The 20,335-nt window shown below is 36.0% G+C and overlaps 1 protein-coding gene and 1 pseudogene across 2 annotated transcripts in view; both read right to left on the bottom strand.

Moving 5' to 3' along the window:
- Positions 1–265: 265 nt before the first annotated feature.
- LOC306647158 (flavin-containing monooxygenase 5-like) overlaps positions 266–20,335 on the bottom strand; it is a 636,328-nt pseudogene continuing 616,258 nt past the window's right edge. Inside the window, exons 6-7 of the transcript in view lie at positions 3,061–3,133; positions 266–865 (exon numbers count right to left, since the gene is read on the bottom strand). The product of the transcript in view is annotated as a flavin-containing monooxygenase 5-like (transcript). The remainder of the gene's footprint in view (positions 866–3,060; positions 3,134–20,335) is intronic.
- Positions 6,129–8,111, bottom strand: LOC306646609 (tyrosyl-DNA phosphodiesterase 2-like). The gene has a single exon (XM_079115247.1). The coding sequence runs from the start codon at positions 7,958–7,960 to the stop codon at positions 6,980–6,982; it is 981 nt and encodes a 326-aa protein (XP_078971373.1). The 5' UTR covers positions 7,961–8,111; the 3' UTR covers positions 6,129–6,979.

Below are 20,335 nucleotides of genomic sequence, written 5' to 3'. Positions count from 1 at the left end.
TTAAGAAAATAAAGACATGTTGCTTAGGGAGAGGAGCAAAAATGACCACTTATCAGGTACATTAGTAAATAGTAAGTAAAACAAAATGTCTTATCATAGACAACTATTTTAAGACCATTATTTATCTTATCTCTCAGAAAACATATAGTTACAATATTAAAAATAAACAAAAATTGAGCTTTTAATGGAAAATCAAATCCTACCAGAAAAATTACATGGAATCAGCCATTTTTTACAGATGCTGATTTAGGGTCCCCACCATAATATTTGATAATCAACATGCCTAAGGACATAATATAAAAATGACTAAAGAAGTCCCTGAGCTCACAGTCTAGAAATTATTAAAAGAAAAAAGTGACAGATTATAAGAGTAAGGGGGGATGAATCAACACAAATGAAAACCCGGGATTTCATTGCAGAAAAAAGCAGAAAGAGGATCCATGCTTCTGAAAAAGAAATAAAACTATTTTCTGGGAAGTTTGAAGCTGAGAGTTGTTCCATCTTGTTAGGTTTGGAAGCCATCTCTAGATTGAGCTTCCCAATGAAATCCGGGACATTGACAATGGGACATCTAAAAATAAGCCATAATCACCTCAAGGAAAATAACAGCTAACATAAACCCACCCATTGTCTTTGTTGAAGCTATGGAATTACTCTTTTCAATTACTCCTGTCTTCAAAGGCTTCCTGATATGATGATCTGTGGTTAAGATGGAGCAGAGTACAGGGTCCCCAAAATAACTGTAATGCTAGCTTGGGGTCAGTGAAGGAAAGAGACAGATTAGGCTTGACTCCCAGCAACAGTAATCCCTTCCATGCTATCCATGTAGTCTCCCTGAATGGTATGATATTGGCTTTCCACATACCTAAAAGTAGAGAAGATAGAAGCCATGGCCTATCAACAATGCATTCAATTATATGATCAATCAATCAGTGATTACTGAGTGCTGGTATTGATTTTATATTGGACTATTAGCTGTAGTAAATAGTGAAAAAAAGATATTCGTCACCATCCTTAAAGATCTTACAAATCTAGTAAGAGATAAGATATGTATACACGTAACAGAACTCAAGGGTTTTGCCAAATTTTGTGGGTTTGACTGGTAATAGAAATGTAAAAGAAGGCACTTAAGAGAGAGTTATACTAGGCCTTTGAAGGATGTGAAAGATAGATAAGATGAGAACAAAGAAAAGTATTAATAATCAGGGAACAGCAGCAAAGTGAAAGAATAAAGCAGGAATGGGTCAAAGAATATTTATGGTCAATGCCTAAATTAGTAGAAAACAAGAATGGACAGCATTCCAGATTCAGAAGACTGGTGCAAAAGAGGGAACTCACCACAAAAATCCTCAAACATGGGATTCTCAATTATTTTGAGGGCAATGGTGGTGGGGTGGTGGGTGTCCACAGATTAGGGCTTCCCAGGGAAAATGTTAACTTGGAATCCTGAAAGGATGAGGGAGGGTGACTTATCCTACAAAAGGAAGTGGCCCTCCAGATGGATGCAGATGAAATGATTACAACAAGTGCTTTTGGAGAGCTAAAGAGACTTTTTAGTGGGAAAAAGCAGTGAACAGTAAAATATGTGGAAGATGTGTGACTAGGAGACTTTCACTTGCTACTTTCTGTAATAAAAAGAAGGAACAATGGAACACAAAGGAAATAAGAGGGAAGTTAAATTAAGCTGATTGAGGGATCCAAAAACAAGGACAGGAAAAATGATTAGAAAATAAATTTTAGGTAGAATTCTTGAGATGGAATTCTGAAGGAACTAATAGATGGTCAAATAGTACTTTATCAAAATGGGGCTGGAGTTTCAAAGAGATTAAATAGAAAAGAATTTGAGAGCTTTGCTCTCTGGAGATGATACTAACTCAGATGTTTGTATGCATGCTCTTATTCATCTTATAGCAGTAGGTCAAGAGCTGGAGTTTTCATGAAGGTTTCACAAAAGGATTCACTAGTTCCAGCCTTGCAGGATTGTTATGAGGATTAAATAAGCTCCATGTACATGAAATGTTGAATGTAACTGTCAACACTTAATAAAGTTCAAATTATATCCTTGGGGACTACTTATAGTAAGAAGGTGGTGGGACAAGAATAAGCCAAAGGAAGGACAGCAGAAAAGTCCAAATAAAAGAGTTTAGTGCCAGAAAAGAAGGGAAAGAAAGCACTCCAAGAGAAAATGTTTTAAAATGCCAAACTCAGTAGTGAAAGAATGGAACTTGGTCATGGATGACTTTCAAGAGAACAGTATTAGGAGTAAGGAGATGAGCTTAAAATGCAGGGACTCTGGGGAGCAAGGGGAGAGGCCTAAGAGCATAGGATGTAGAAACTTTAGATGTTTTGGCAAAGAAAGAGGGGAAGAAAATAGGACAGCACCTGGTAAGAATAAGAAGATTAAATAAAAAATTACTTTCTCTTCCTCCAAAATAGGAGAGTGTGCTAGTATAGGCAGTTGCAGAAAACCACCATTTTGGGGACTTCAACAATCTATTTCCACTTTTTCTGAATAAAAACAACCCTAGGATTGAGCTCAAGTTTAGACTTCTGAATCTATGCTCACCAAAGCACAAAGCAGCCAGCTGATGTTATTATCTTACCACATCACATTGACTTTTCATGCTCCAAGCCAGTCTAACCTGCATGTGCTATTCACCTGATGATAGCCAGGAAAACAGTCAGTTCATATGTGTAAATCTACTTAACAGATTTGAAATTATCATTAATTCAAAATACTCTTCCTTCCTTTGGCAGCTCTATTACTACTTCAAGTAATTCCTCCCAAAATAATATTCCTAACTTTTTTCCATGAGTTTTTCTAACTTTTCTTTTAAGTCCTAAACATAGTCTTTGTACACTTTTCTTGAGGTTTCGCTCCTTTCTCATTCACATTGAAACTGTTAATGATATTTCCCCATTCAGTTGTCACCAATATTGTTCCCTTTTTCATCAGAATTCTCAAATTAACAAGAGGAAACTGAAATGTAGTAAAATATTGTTTGTATTAAGAAATATGTAGAAAAAGTTACCATACATCATCCTGGGAGAATTTCTTATCTTTTTGCCATTTCCTCTTGAATTTTAGTTATACCTGCCATCATTTCACTTTGTGAGAAAAATTTCTTTAGCCCTAACGAAAAAAAATTTAAAATTTGAGTGTAAATTGCCTCAGTAAAAACAATGATCCAATTAACAATTACTGTGTTATGAGAAATTCAAAGAAATACAGAATAATTTTCTGTACTCAAAGAGATTATAGTTTGCTTGATTACTCAATCTGGCCACCTTCAAAATATAATAAGTAGGGCATACCTAATTGGCAAAACAGAAATCTGAAATGTTCCAAACCCCAATACTCTTTGAACACTGACAAGATGCCACAAGAAGAAAATTCAGCACTTGACCTCATGTGATAGCTCACAGTCAAAAAGCAGGCACATTAAAACTATTGCATAAAATTACCTTATGGCTATGTTTATAAGGTATATATAAAAAATAATTGAATTTCATGTTTAGATTTGGGTTCCATCTCCAAGATAGGCCATTATATATATGCAAATATTTCAAACTCTGAAAATGCATGAATTTCAAAACACATGTAGTCCTAAAGCATTTCGGATAAAGAATATTCACCTGTATCAATATGTGTAGCTTACTTTATTCTGCTTTGTCTCAACATGTTTACTGTACTCTAATTTCCAACAAATACCTGCCTCCTCCCTAACATAGTCTTTGAATTGGTAAATGAAATATGGACACATGGAAATGACAAATGGTCTTAAAAGCACATGGAAAATGAGATACAAGGTCAAAGGAAAGTTGGATGTGGTGACACAACCTGCAATCCCAGCACTTGGGAGGATGAAGTAGGAGAATAATTTGAGTCCAGGGTTTCAATCAGTCTGAGCAATGTAATAAAATACCATCTCAAAAAAGGAGGGGTCTGGAGAAATGCACCTACACAGGTATCTTAATAACAAATATATTTTTATACAATGGAGAGTAAAGAAAGTAAACATAAATTCTCAATCACATTTTATGCTAAAGTCCTATGGAAGATAAGCCTCACCTTCTATCCTCTTTTATTAGATAGGAGTTTGTGTAGGGGGTAAGACCAAGGATAACTCATAATACCCAATCTTGACAAATAAATTCAAGCATTAATGTACAGTTCCTGTACTAGGATCTGACATCAAGGACATGGCTAGACAAAGGCAGAATCACATTTAAGTTCATATAAACAACTATAGCTCAAACAATTGGCCTTTTGCCCAGATATATAGCCTTATGACCAGAAATGTACACCCTATGCCTGTAGAAAATTTAAGCCACAATCCTAAAGTGTTACTCTATAAAATTCTGGAATGTAGAATTTCAGTACAGGAATGTGTCTTACTCAGTACAATCCTTCTTTCTACAATACAATATCAAGTGATCATCTCATTCCTCCTTAAATGTCTCTGGTCTTGGAGATTTAACTGCCATCTAAGAAGATGATAAAATTGATTGCTGTAGTTGCTGGAACATTATTTTTTGTACTGATCCCCAAATCTATTTCTATTCTACTTGCATCATTGGAACTAACTCTTCCCTCTGGAGACAAAGAATTGAATTTTAACACCTGACAGCTCTTAAAACATGTAGAAAGCACCTGTCATAACTACTTTAATCTTCTCATTACCTGGCTAACAAGCACAGGTTTCTTATATAACAGGTTTCATGTTCTCTGCCATTCTAGTTGCCCTTTTCTGGGCACACTGCATTAACTATCCTTATATGCTCATCCTGAAACACAGGAAGTCAAAAATTCAATTCTCAGAGCTTACTGTGTTTTTTTGATGTCTTTTCTCATTTTAGCTATGGAAATTATTACTTATAAATCAGTAAGGAAGAATGGGAATATTTTCTTTGAAATTAATCATAGGTCTTTTAGGATGCTCAAGAAATACATTTTGAGAGCTTATTTCCAATTACTTCTTACAGGGTATTCATAGAGGTGATATCAAGAAAGTTCTTGGCTGCCATGCAAGAAATTTGCATTTAATGTAGGCTATAGAGAACCACTGAAGGATTTTGACTGGGAAAGAACTCAAATCAGATTTGCAATTTAGAATACATGTTGGAGGGAGTAAATAAATGCAAGTAAATCTTGCATTTATTAGCTTGAAACTTTATGGAGGAGGAGGGTGTGGGTATCTATTTCTTGGTGGTGAAAGGCAGTCAGTTCATAAACAATAACAAAAATCAGTTAAGATTTGATGGACAAAGATATTTACAACATTCCATGATGCAGTATTCTTTGAATTCATTAACTTTCAGTATTATCTTGTTTAGACAAATATTGTATCATATTTCTTTTTTTTTTTTGAAGAAATGGAACAGTTTATTACTTTGTTACACATTGTATACATGTACCATGTACCGATTTATCATTAGGTAGCCCATAAAGATATACTGTCTCACTTAAAAAATTTAGAAGGTGATTTGCTTTTTCCTATTCACCTCACAACTTTTTAAATTTGTTCATTGTGAGCAGTGAACTGGTATTTCACGTAGATGCCGTGTGTTATATAAAGGAAATGATACTTGCATGGTTTTAAAACAATCTGATTAGTCTTTATATGCCACACTAAATTTCTTACTTTTATATTTAGACATTTGCCCATTTAAAAAAAGTTGCAATGTGATATTGGGATTTTTTCTAATTTTGCCAAACGAATAAGAAATTTATCCCAGATCTATCCTTTTTCCACAGCAATGAACTATTAGCTCCATAATATATGCTAAAGTATTACATCAACTTTCACTTTTTTATTTTTAATGATTAAAACTATTTTAATATATAAAACTCCTTTTCATAGTCATTCAGAGGTAATATTACACCTATTCAAATTGCTGTTTTAGGTATTTTGGCACTACTGATGGAAAGGTTCTGTCACTGTCACTTCTCCTTCTAATTTTTCCCACAGGCGTTCTTTGTGTATTAAGGAAGAAAATTACTCGTGGTGATTCCTTAAGGAGTGAGAAAACACAGAAAGCTGTTTCTTTTCATACAAGGGGGAAGCAGGAGCAGTGGAGCCAGAAACAGGTAAAACCCCCTCATGGACACAAAAACATACTTGACCTATAAACAAATAAAATTCTTTATTTACAGTACATTTCTCTTGGGGTTCTCCACTCCCCCACACACTTGAAAGCACATTTAAACTACTCTTTAAGAAAACAGTACTTTTATTCACTTCTCGTAAAATAGTTCCATCTTACAAGTAGCAAAACTAAAAGGTTATTCCTCTTTATGTATTTATTTTTCTCTTAGGAAAAAAGATCCATGCTGCTATAAACCTGATTTCAATGATTATCAAGTCTAACTTTCCCTCTGTTGGCAACATACGACTACACCACTAATCTGAAAAGAGTTAGGGGATTTTAAATCAGAAGGTTTCATTTACAGCTTACAAATTACGTAGTATTAAGTCTGATGCAGGACAGCTGTCACCTTCCTAATAGCACACGATCACGGCTTGTTCCTTTGAGATTATCTGGATTTGTGAAATATGGTAAGAGATCCAGACCCAAAAACTCAGTAACTTTTTTTTCTTTTGATGGCTTTTTAAAATCATTGCTATTTTGGTGCTTGATTGAAAAGTACTATGAAGGTCAGCAGTCCTGGGACCAAGTGGCCCCTGGTGGGAATGCAGCTGAAGCTATGAACCCTGACAGAGCTGGCAGGATCTGGGCCCTCCCCTAAACAGCCTCACAGATGAACACACGCATGCTTTCAACAGACATTAATATTTAACTTGGTTGGAAACCTGAGAACATAATCTATATGATAAAATCCTTTTTTTCCCCCTGAAACCATTTTCCAGTATATTAATTCCTCTATATGAAACCTACCTTTCCAGATAGGTGGAAATGGAACCTGCAAAAATTCAGAAGACTGCTCAAAACATTTACATCTGCATTTGAAAACATCTCACAAGATCACATCTAAGTTGCACAGAAGACCCCAGTGATCACTAGGAAATCTACCACAGTCCAGCTTCTTCAACCCAAGGAGGTCCAGACTTCGGGGAACAATGTGGCCCTCTTCTGCTGCTGCTCTGAAAAATATCCTATCAAAACGAAGCTTACAAGCGGCAGATATCCCAAGATTAGAGTTCACCTGTGTGTCCCATGTGTACTGGCAATGCTTAGATTTGCCCAAAAACTCCCAGACATCCAAGATGTTGTCAGGTAACCTGCCACATTTAGTAACTTCTTGATCCCGTAAATTTGTATCTCCTGCAAATATAACCGTGGCTGATTCTGGAGCCTCTTGCATTTTCTTTAAAACCATTTTTAACTGACTTATTCGTTCCTTGGCATGCCCTCTGGTGCTCTCCAAATGGGAAGTCATAAGATAAAGGTCATTTCCAGACAAACTCACATGCACACACAAAAGGTTTCTCATCATTTTGGTACTTGGAAAAGGAATAATCTCTTGGCTTTTTAATTTCACTCTTGATTTCTTCAACATTATAGCTGTGAAATATCCTTCTTCATGACCTGTAATAATCTCGTAATTCCTTGTTCTCTTCTTTAGATAGCTATAATATGGGGGAATGACCTCCTGTAGAAATATTACATCTGGGTTGTACAAAGTTAAGTAGGAACACACCCCACGAGCCCTCTCCTGCAGGCTGTTCAGATCCAACCCATCAATATTCCAGGTAATGAGAGAGAACATGCTGCCATCTTCTTGCTGAGTATTTTCAGACGGGTTGATTTTTGAACTCGTGGAATCAGTTGTTTCTTCACTGGTTAGGTCAACGAAGGCAAATGGACTTGATTCCACGAGCAACAGAGCAGGAACTGGGGACAGAGCACAGGCCTGGGGCTCCGCGGCGACCCCAGGGCCGTCCTCGGCGCGGTCCTCCACCGGCGGCTCCAAGTAGGCGTTCAGCGCTCTTTCCATCTCCCAGTCGTTCTCGGCCAGGTAGCACTGGGCCACGCCGGTGTCGCAGCGCGCCACCGAGGCGAAGTCCTAGCACAGAAGCCGCCCCCGCTTCCCCTCCGGTTCGCCCTCGTCCCGCGCCGCTGCCAGGGAGACCCCCGGCTCCATCGCCCGCGCCGCCCGCCGACCGTGCGCGCTCTGCGCAGGCGCCGCCGTGCCGGTGCTCCCGGTCCGCCACCGGGGCAGAAACGCGCCCCGCACTCCGCGGCCCGCTGCGCCGCCGGCGGGTCTGCGGGGCAACGCGCCTGCGCGCTCGGTCACAAGCGGCTTCGGAACTTCGGTGCGCGCCTCATATTTCTTATCTCCCTCCAAATCTTGTTCCCCTTTTTATATTCCTAGTTTACAATATTGGCCACAGCACCTGGGCAGATTTTTTTTTTTTTCTCTCTTATCTCCAACGAATATTCTGCCAAATCTTTTTAAAAGTTCCTATGAAGTCTCATTCAAATTTGTCACCTCCTATTCATTTATATTGTTATTACTTTGGCTTAAAGGTTTCATGAGGTCTTACTTGGACTGACATTCGCATTTTACTCCTTCTAACAAGCATGTATTCTAAATTGCAAATCTGATTTGAGTTCTCCTCTCCCAGTTAAAATCTTCCAGTGGTTCTCTACACTGTACATTAAAAAAAAACAATAAAACAACAACAACAACAAAAAAAAACTTCTTGCATGGCAGCCAAGAACTTTCTGGATATCACTTCTATGAATACCCCTGACTTCATTTTCCTTAATTTCTATAACATTATTTCCCAACATTCTCAATTACTTGTAATACCCAGAACTCAGTTTACTGTCATTTCCCCTAACTTTATATAAACATTGGCGATTTTCCCATTCATATATCAAAATTTTCTTTTTTCTTTTAGTATAAAGCCATGGAAGAATTGGGTACTTCTTGCTCACTGTTCTCATAGTAGCTCCTCTATATTGTTACTAGACCACCTGCTTAGGATGCAGTAAATATGTGTGACGTGAATGAACACATTAAATGTTTGTTTCTTGTCTATCTTCCTTCTATGACTCTGAGTTCCATGAAAATAGGAGTTTTTTTGTTTTTCTGTTTTTTTCTGAACCTAGGAGATCATATATACTGAGAGATCAGTAAATGTTTGCTGAACAATGTTGTTGAAGAATAGTGAGTAATTGAAGTTTATTTTCCCAGGGTCCCCAAGACAATGTGGGAATGAAGAGAGCCTAAATTAAACTCTATGGTAAGGGGTCTTTCAAGGTCTACTCTCAGTTGTAAGGCATGTTATATTTGTGTATTACTGACTTTCTTAAATCCTGACTTGCCCTGCACATTTTGGTCTAATGTTACAAGAGAAAAGAGATATGGTTGTCAAACTGGTCTTCCAGACAAGTTCAGCCTTTTAACATGAAGAGAAATTGGCCAAGGCCCTTGATAAGCTGAGATCTTATGAAGTTTCAACTATAGAATTCAGAACTTCACTTGCTTGAAGGCCATACTGTATTCATTAGAAGTGACATTTATTAGATATCGTCTATGTGCTAGGCATTGGTCTAGCCTTGGAATAGAAAGGTAAATAAACATGATTATTTAAAGAGTTTTCAATATACTAATAAAGGAGGGAGGAAATATGCATAGGTTTGTCCTGTATAAACAGAGAGTAAAAGGAGGGCATACTAAGAAGAGAACATCAGAAACAAAAGCTCTGGGTACAAGTATATCTGCTATATTGTTGCTTAGTGAGTAAGTCATCAGGTGCTTCTAGAAGTCTTGATGTGTGGTAAAGGCTAATAAAAAATGAATCTGAAAAATCAATTTATACCAATCTGTGGTGGAACCTAAATGTCACCCTATGACAGTATATCTTCTGGTAATACAAAGGATTGGTATACTTGATATGGTTTTCAAGGAAAGAAAGTTGCTGAATGAAAGAACCATTGTGAGACTGGCAAAACAGGCAAAGAACAAAGATACTTGATTTCATTCATGGCAAGAATTTGGGTTCAATGTTATAGAAAAGGGTGGAATATTTCCCTTGACAAGAGGGCAATAATTCCAGAGAATGAAGGAAGAAAAATGGGATTTAGTAGAGGGAAGACAGACCAAAGAAGAGGACAGACTGAGCTGGGCAGGCTTGAAAGACTAGGAGAAACTAGTTCAAAGATGAACTAGTGAAGATAAAATTCAGGCATGAGAAAGACAAGAATTTGGTAGGTAGACAGGTAAGTCATGGCTAGAATAAAAAACTCAGGGTTCCTGTTGGAAGTTTGGTAAAGTCATAGGGATTCTTCCGAAGATTTCTTTATTGCAAAAGTTGGAAGAATGTGTGATAGGCTTCTGCCACCATAAAAAGCTGAAATTTTTGTACATTTTCCTTCAGATTACCTACTCTCATACCCAAAATGCAGATTTTCCCAAATACTCATTTTTTCAATTTTTCTTTGTAAGTTTCTTGGGCATGGAATAAGAGTCCCGTTTGCTTCAAGCATACTAAGATGCTTTGGCCTATTTTAATGAATTTTCTCCCCTTACTTAATTGATCTAATTAAAATATCCATTTAAATGACTAGAATTAAGCCAACCATGGGTTACTTGCATCTGGTGGTCCAGGGCTCTTAAATAGTACATGACCTACTGCATAAACTGTGAGGAATTAAGAAATGTCAGACATTTGGAAAGATGTCTTTTACCTATTAAGTATTTAGCACTATATTTTTTCTCTCTGACATCATGAGGATCTCACTAGTAAACAGTAAGCTATAATTCCAATGAAAACACTGAATAATTTTAATTAAATACTAGTAATGATAACAAATTTTATTATAATAATTATAGGATCAAAGAATTTCTTCTTTAGAAAGAAACTTCAAAGTCATCTGTTTTCTCTCTATTCTGAGGCTTAACTCTCCTCCATTCACCTCTCTTCAAATGGCCATCTAGCCATGTGACATTCTTTTGCTATTATGTTTGGTTTTCTCACAATTTCAGAGGCTGCCCAAGAAAAGGTCTTGTTGACATAGGCATTAGACTAAAAACCCTGCCCCTATTAGAAGAAAAAGAAGGCCCAACTCTCTATCATGTCAGTTCAGGAACTGACATCCTCCATAAGACTCCTAAAGCAGAAGTAAAATCAAGAATCAAATGGGATGGTATCAAATAAGAAGCTTCATAACAGCAAAGGAAACAATCAAAAGAGCTCTCAGAAAGGTAGAAAATCTTTAACATCTACACCTCAGAGCATTAATCTCAAGGATATACAAAGAACTCAAAAAGCTTATACCAAAAATCCCCCAAACTCAATTGATAAATGGGCAAAGGAACCAAACAGCACTTCACAGAAGAAATGCAAATGGTCAATGTTGTCCTCTCTGGAGCCATCCTCAAATATGGCAGCTGTCTCTGTGAATTACTTCACATATCATTTTTCTTTTACCAAGACAGAAATTATATATTTGGCACATCATCATTTATCGTTGGATGCTGGCTCAGAGCTCTATGAGTGCCAATAAAGATGAAGAGGAGAAATGAGAGTGACCAAGAGAGAGGGAAAGAAGGGGAAAGAGAGAAATAAATCATGTAAGTAAATTTTTGCTTTGGTGGAGGTGGTTAAACAATGTCAATGGTTTCCACTCAGTATACCAATGAAATTTGGAAAAGTTCTACTTTATAAAAGTTCTACTTTACCTCAGCTTTTCAGGGCAAAAGCTGAACTCTAGAAGTCACTGAAAGGGGAAAGCACTGGAGAAGTGGAAGAAGAATAGTCTTATTTGAGGAATGCATATGTGGTTTCTTAAGTAATACTAACACTCTGTGGTATCATAAGGCCATAGGCCAATAGTTTCTGTCCACATATTATTAAGTCTGGCAGAACTTGTCTGTTAATATTCTGTTTGTTCCAATTCTAACTCCAAAGGCCCAAGAGGTAGATTTAGAATTTCATTTCCAAACTGTATAATAAATTACATTCATATAGCAATTTAAAAATTAAATTTTATTTCCATTCATTAACTTGACAGTCACACAAACTCTATAAAGAGATAGGATAGGTGTCATTATCTAGGTTGTATAGATGTGGAAACCGAAGTCAAGAGAAGTGAAGTGACTTGACCAATGTTATACAGCCTAGTATTTTAGAATTTCTATTAAAATAGCTTCATATAAACTCTTTTGGGATACTTTGGACATATTAATTCGTGTTTTCTAGAGACAACATGAAATAAAATCAAAATAAGTAAGCCAAGTTTCCAGTATCTTGGGTCTTTAAAAAAAAAGTCTTCATTTAGTTTTAAAACAGTCTTAATTTCTGAACTTTAAGTGAGTAGTCTCTGACAGTCCTCATTCCATTATCTTCCTGGCCTAGCCTCAGAAATATTGTATGGTTTACAACTATCCTTGATTTGTTGAATTTAATTTTCTTTGATTCTAACTTTTAGGAAGATTCTTTTCTGCATCCCAACCTCATGATTCATTTTTCTCTCCAAACCTATTCCTTTTCACTAGCAGTACCACCATTTACATAGATGGCCAAGTCACAAAACTGTCTCATATCTGCTTACCAAGACTATGCTCTTTATCACTTAAAAAGAAAGATTGCCCAGAATAGTTTTCTTTCCTCCCTATCTCCCCTGAACTATTACAGTTGTCTTTAGGGCTCCCTTCCTATCTTTCTTCTATACAATTTGCCTTAGAATAGAAAGGCAAGTAAACATGATTTTAGGATCCTCAATTTAGAAAAGAAAATAAAAAGGTAGAAAGAATATTATTGGGTCAGGTGCTGTGGTCATTTTACAATTCTTTTATTATAGATTTATTATTATGTCACTCACTTGCTTAAATTTTAGGCAAGTGCTCTGCCCCTGAGCTAAATCCCAAACTCCCAAACTTTTTATTTTGCAGAGCATACAAAAAGTTTCTTACCTAAGACCTAGAGATATATTTAACTACTCATCTACCTCTGCCATATAGCCTATATATATCAGACTATGTGCAGGTCTCAGGCTATAATGTGCTTTTGCTATTCTAAGATATTATAATTAGAATGCTACATGCTGACACTATTTATGTACCTCTTATTATTTCATAATACCTCAATTTGTTTTGCAACTACAAAAGATATTCATGCTTAAATAACTAAATGAAAAATTTGTTGGAAAACACAGCATCCAAGTATCATCTCACTAATTAATTTCAAATTGCTGAGACAATTTAGCAAGGCCCTAAGGAGCTTAGTGAGACCCTATCTAAAACAATACAAAGGACTGGGAATGTAACTCAGTGGTAAAGTGACTCTGTGTCAAATCCAAGTACCCAAAAGAAAAAAATAAAGAATATTATTGGGACATCTGTGGGAATTTGAATATGCCAAAAATTTAGGTAATGTATTTTATCAATGATAAATTTCCCAAATGTGATAATTGTATTATGGTATATAACAGAGTGCCCTTTTTCTTAGGTATATATTAATGATTTTGACTTAATTTAAAAATAATGTTCTTAAGTATGTGTGTATACTACATTTTGTGTGGATCTTCCTATCTTCTAAAAGGGAAAACAGAAAAAGCAAATATGGCCATATTTGATAGTTGAATCTAGGTAAAAGATATATGAATGTTCAATGTATTTATTATTGAACTGCTTTTCTGTAGATCTGAACATTTTCAAAAATGAGAGATTAGACAGAAAAAAAATTTAAAGTCAGTACATAAAAATGATTTCACAATGGTCCTCCTGGTTGTATGAGAATTTCATTCTTTATACTCTGCATCCTATGCATTTCTTTGTCATATCCTGTTGTCTGTCTTCTCATTTATATTTTTAAGGTAAGATCCATTGTGAAGTCTTCTATTTGTTACCCATGTTTTCCTCAGGAAAATTACTTAGTTTAACTTAGTTTCAATTTTTTACTCTGTAAAGTGGTCATAAAAATTGTACAGATGCCCAGGGCCATTTGTGAGGGTTAAATGAAATAATACATATAACTCATCACTGTGCTTGTCTTTAAAACTCTTCAAAAAAGTTAAGGTGCAGACCTTATTGCAAACCTGTTTGTTTTACCGAAGACAATATTTGAACTCACTTTGTTTATTAAGACAATTTTGTTATTGTCCCCATAGGGGCTATTTGGTCTAGGATTGCACAGTGTCTGATTTGGGCACTGCTAATATTGATCTTCCCTTAAAGAAAGGGTTTTGGAAACCTATAGGGCCACTATAAGGCTATAGGGGGAAATCTGCAATACCCCAGATCTGCACTGCTAGAGGGGAAGATACATGAACAACATGAAAAAACAAGGGAAGAAAATGATCCAAACAAATCTAGATTCTATAGTAATAGAATTCAATGACAATATGTTAGAAGAAATGTCAGAAAAGGACTTCAGATTATACATGATTAAGATGATTTGTGACGCAAAGGATGAGATAAGAGAGCAAATGCAGGTAATGAATAATACCAATAAGCTGAAAGAGCACCTGTGGGAAGCAAAATATCATTTCAAAAAAGAGATAGAGATTCTCAATAAGAACCAAAAGGAAATCCTTGAAATGAAGGAGACAATAAACCAAATAAAAAACTCAATGGAAAGAATCACCATCAGACTAGACCACTTGGAAGACAGAACCTCAGACAATGAAGACAAAATATTTAATCTTGAATATAAAGTAGCCCAAACAGAGAAGATGGTAAGAAATCATGAACAGAATCTCCAAGAACTATGGGACATCATGAAAAGACCAAATTTAAGAATTATTGGAAAAAAAAAGAAAAAAAAAAAGAATTATTGGGATTGAGGTAGGCACAGAGATACAAACCAAAGTAATGAACAACCTATTCAATGAAATAATATCAGAAAATTTCCCAAACCTGAAGAATGAAATGGAAAATCAAATACAAGAGGCTTACAGAACATCAAATGCACAGAATCGCAACAGATCCACACCAAGACACATTATAATGAAAATGCCTAACATTCAAAATAAAGATAGGATTTTGAAGGCCACAAGAGAAAAGCATCAGATTACATATAGGGGAAGAAGAATACCGATAGCAGCCGACTTCTCAACCAAGACTCCAAAAGATAGAAGGGCCTGGAACAACATATTTCAAGCTCTGAGAGAACATGGTTTCCAACCAAGAATCCTATACCCAGCAAAACTAACCTTCAGGTTTGAAGATGAAATAAAATCCTTCCATGAAGAACAAAAGTTAAAAGAATTTACAAATAGAAAGCCTGCACTACAGAATGTTCTCAACAAAGTATTCCATGAGGAGGAAATGAAAAACAACAATGGAGGTCAGCAAAGAAGGAACTACCTTAGAGAAAAACCACTCAAAGGAGAAACCAAGCCAACTTCAAAACCAAAAATAAGCCATATGCCTGGGAATACAAATTATTTCTCAATAAGTACACTGAACGTTAAGGGCCTAAACTCATCAATCAAAAGACATAGACTGGCAGAATGGATTAAAAAGAAAGACCCAACAATATGCTGCCTACAAGAGACTCATCTCATAGAAAAAGATATCCATATCCACAGACTAAAGGTGAAAGGATGGTAAAAAACCTACCATGCACATGGACTCAGTAAAAAAGTGGGAGTTTCCATCCTTATATCAGATAAAGTGGACTTCAAGCCAAAGTTAGTCAGAAAGGATAAAGGTGGACATTTCATACTGCTTAAGGGAACCATAAATCAGAAAGACATAACGATAGTAAATATTTATGCCCCGAACAATGGTGCATCCCTATATATCAAACAAATCCTTCTCAATTTCAAGAATCACAAAGAACACAACACAATAATTCTGGGAGACTTTAATGCACCGCTGTCACCACTAGATAGATCTTCCAAACAAAATCCAACCAAAGAAACCATAAAACTCAATAACACATTCAATAACCTAGACTTAATAGATATATATAGAATATTCCATCCATCAAAGAGCAGATACATTTTCTTCTCAGCAGCACATGGAACCTTCTCGAAAATAGACCATATGTTATGCCACAAAGCAGCTCTTATGAAATGCAAAAAAATAGAGATACTGCCTTGTGTTCTATCAGATCATAATGGACTGAGAGTAGGAATCAATGACAAAATAAAAAAAGGAAAATTACTCCAACACTTGGAGACTAAATAATATGCTATAGAATGAAACATGGATAACAAACAACATCAGGGAGGAAATTAAAAAATTCTTAGAGGTCAATGAGAATGATGGTACAACATATCAAAATCTCTGGGACACTATGAAAGTGGTACTAAGAGGAATATTCATTGCATGGAGCGCATTCCATAAAATAATGAAAAGTCAACAACTAAACGACCTAACATTACAGCTCAAAGCCCTAGAAAAAGAAGAACAGAATAACAGCAAAAGTAGTAGAAGATAGGAAATAATTAAAATCAGAGCTGAAATCAATGAAATTGAAACAAAAGAAACTATTCAAAAAATTGACAAAACAAAAAGTTGGTTATTTGAGGAAGAAAGCAAAATAGACACACCCTCAGCCACACTAACAAAGATAAGGAGAGAGAAGACTCAAATTACTAAAATACATAATGCAAAAGGAAATATCACGGCAGACACCACTGAAATACAGAACATAATGTGAAGCTACTTTGAAAATCTGTATTCCAACAAAATAGAAAGTACCGAAGACATTGACAAATTTTTAGAGACATATGCTCCTCCCAAACTGAACCAGGAGGACATACACGATTTAAACAGATCAATATCAAGCAATGAAATAGAAGAAACAAAAATCTACCATCCAAGAAAAGCCCAGGACCAGATGGATTCTCAGCCGAGTTCTACAAGACCTTCAAAGAAGAACTCATTCCAATACTTCTCAACGTATTCCAGGAAATAGAAAAAGAGGGTACCCTACCAAACTCATTCTGTGAAGCTAATATCACCCTCATACCCAAACCAGGAAAAGACACATCAAGGAAAGAAATTTTTAGACCAATATCCTTGGTGAATATAGACGCAAAGATTCTTAACAAAATATTAGCAAACTGTATCCAAAAACATATTAAGATAACCATGCAAAACGATCAAGTGGGGTCCATCCTCCCAAACTCATTCTATGAAGCCAATATCACCTTAATACCTAATCCAGACAGAGACACATCGAGGAAAAAAAATTTCAGACCAATATCCTTAATGAACATCGATGCAAATTTCTCAACAAAATTTTAGCAAATCACATACAAAAACATATTAAAAATATAGTGCACCATGATCAAGTGGGTTTCATCCCAGGGATGCAAGGTTGGTTCAACATCCGGAAATCAATAAATGTAATTCACCTTATCAATAGACTTAAAGTCAAGAATCACATGATTATTTCAATAGATGCAGAAAAAGCATTTGATAAAATACAGTATCACTTCATGCTCAAAACACTAGAAAAAATAGGGATAGTGGGAACATTCCTTAACATTGTAAAGGCCATTCATGCTAAGCTCATGGCTAATATCATTCTAAATGGTGAAAAACTGAAAGCATTCCCCCTAAAAACTGGAACAAGGCAGGGATGCCCTCTTTCACCACTTCTATTCAATATGGTCCTTGAAACTCTAGCCAGAGCAATTAGAGAGACCAAAGAAATTAAAGGGATACGAATAGGAAAAGAAGAACTCAAACTATTCCTCTTTGCTGATGATATGATTATATACTTAGAGGAACCAGGAAATTCCACCAGAAAACTTTTAAAGCTCATAAGTGAATTCAGTAAACTAGCAGGATATAAGATCAATGCACATAAATCTAATGCATTTTTATACATAAGTAATGAATCTTTGGAAAGTATAATCAGGAAAACTACCCCATTCACAATGGCCTCTAAAAAAATAAAATACTTGGGAATCAATCTCACAAAAGAGGTGAAAGTCCTCTACAATGAGAACTACAGCACACTAAAGAAAGAAATCAAAGAAAACCTTAGAAGATGGAAAAATCTCCCATGTTCTTCAATAGGAAGAATTAATATTGTCAAAATGGTCATACTGCCTGAAGTCTGTACAGATTCAATGCAATTCCAATTAAAATCCCAATGACGTACCTTACAGAAATAGAGCAAGCAATTATGAAATTCATCTGGAAGAATAAGAAACCCAGAATAGCTAAAGCAATCCTTAGCAGGAAGAGTGAAGCAGGGGGTATCACAATACCAGATCTTCAACTGTACTACAAAGCAATAGTAACAAAAACAGCATGGTATATGTACCAAAATAGAAAGGTAGAACAATGGTACAGAATATAGGACATGGACACAAACCCAAATAAATACAATTTTCTTATACTAGACAAAGGGGCCAAAAATATGCAATGGAGAAAAGATATGCCCTTCAACAAATGGTGCTGGGAGATTTGGAAATCCATATGCAACAGAATGAAACTAAACCCATATCTCTCACCATGCACGACACTAAACTCAAAATGGATTAAGGACCTCAGAATCAGACCAGAGACCCTGCAAGTTATAGAAGAAAAAGTCGGTCTAGGTCTTCAACATGTTGGCTTAGGACCAGACTTCCTCAACAGGACTCCCATAGCACAAGAAATCAAAGCAAGATTCAATAACTGGGATAGATTCAAACTAAAAACTTTCTCTCAGCAAAGGAAACTATCAGCAATGTGAAGAAAGAGCCTACAGAGTGGGAGAAAATCTTTGCCAATCATACTTCAGATAGTGCACTCATCTCCAGAATCTATAAAGAACTCAAAAAACTCTACACCAAGAATGCAAATAATCCAATCGACAAATGGGCTAAGGAAATGAATAGACACTTCACAGAAGAAGATCTACAAGCAATCAACAATCATATGGAAAAAAGTTCAACATCTCTAGTAATAAGAGAAATGCAAATCAAAACCACCCTACGATTCCATCTCACCCCATTCCATATCATTCTTGATAATGGCGATTATCAAGAATACAAGCAACAACAGGTTTTGGCGAGGATGTGGGGAGAAAGGTACACTCATACATTGCTGTTGGGGCTGCAAATTAGTGCATCCACTCTGGAAAGCAGTGTGGAGATTCCTTAGAAAACTTGGAATGGAACCACCATTTGACCTAGTTATCCCACTCCTTGGCCTATACCCAAAGGACTTAAAATCAGCATACTACAGAGATACAGCCACATCAATGTTCATAGCTGCTCAATTCACAATAGCCAGATTGTGGAACCAAACTAGATGTTCTTCAATTGATGAATGGATAAAGAAACTGTGGTATATATATACAATGGAATATTACTCAGCCATAAAGAATGATAAAATTATGACATTTGCAGGCAAATGGATGAAATTGGAGAATATCATATTAAGTGAGATAAATCAATCTCAAAAATCCAAAAGTCGAATGATATCGCTAATAAGTGGATGAGGACACATAAAGGGGAGAGGAAAGGGTTAGTGTTAGGGTTGGAGTTAGGGTCAGGGAGGGGGCAAGAATGGAGGAAGGAAGGACTGTATAGAGGGAAAAGAGGAGTGGGAGGGGTGGGGGGAAGGGAAAAATAACAGAATGAATCAAACATTACCCTATGTAAATTAATGATTACACAAATGGTATGCCTTTACGCCATGTACAAACAGAGAAACAACATATATCCCATTTGTTTACAATTTTAAAAAAAAGAAAGCTAAAAAAAAAAAAGAAACTGTGGTGTATATATACAATGGAATATTACTCAGCCATAAAGAATGATAAAATTATGGCATTTGCAGGCAAATGGATGAAATTGGAGAATATCATGCTAAGTGAGATAAGCCAATCTCAAAAAACCAAAGGACGAATGATAATGCTAATAAGTGGATGATGACACATAATAGGGGGAGGGAGGGGTTAGTGTTTGGGTTAGAGTTAGGGTTAGGGAGAGGGCAAGAATGGAGGAAGGAAGTACTGTATAGACGAAAAGAGGTATGGGAGGGCTGGGGGGATGGGAAAAAATAACAGAATGTATCAAACAACCATACCCTATGTAAATTTATGATTACACAAATGGTATTCCTTTACGCCATGTACAAACAGAGAAACAACATGTATTCCATTTGTTACAATAAAAAAAAAAGACTGAAGATAGAATGAAGCAAAGTAAATCATTGACTCAATCCTGCTTGGCTGTGTAGCTATTCTCTACAGTCAGATCTCCTCCAGAATTCCCAATTATTATAAAGACTCTTTTTCCAGCCAATGCCTCTGGGTTTTATAGTCTCAACTATGGAAGTATTGTCCTTTGAAATTCTCAATTCCTGCAAGAGAACATAAAATAATTTTGGATGATAGTTTTCATAATAGATATCATTTTTAAAATCATTCTTTTGTAGAATTTAAAGTTGAAGCACATATTC

Source organism: Sciurus vulgaris (genome assembly GCF_902686455.1).
Source record: "Sciurus vulgaris genome assembly, chromosome: 16".
In the NCBI taxonomy this organism is placed as follows: Eukaryota; Metazoa; Chordata; class Mammalia; order Rodentia; family Sciuridae; genus Sciurus; species Sciurus vulgaris.
The sequence above is the reverse complement of the archived record's forward strand: the minus strand, read 5'-3'. Positions and strand labels throughout refer to the sequence as shown.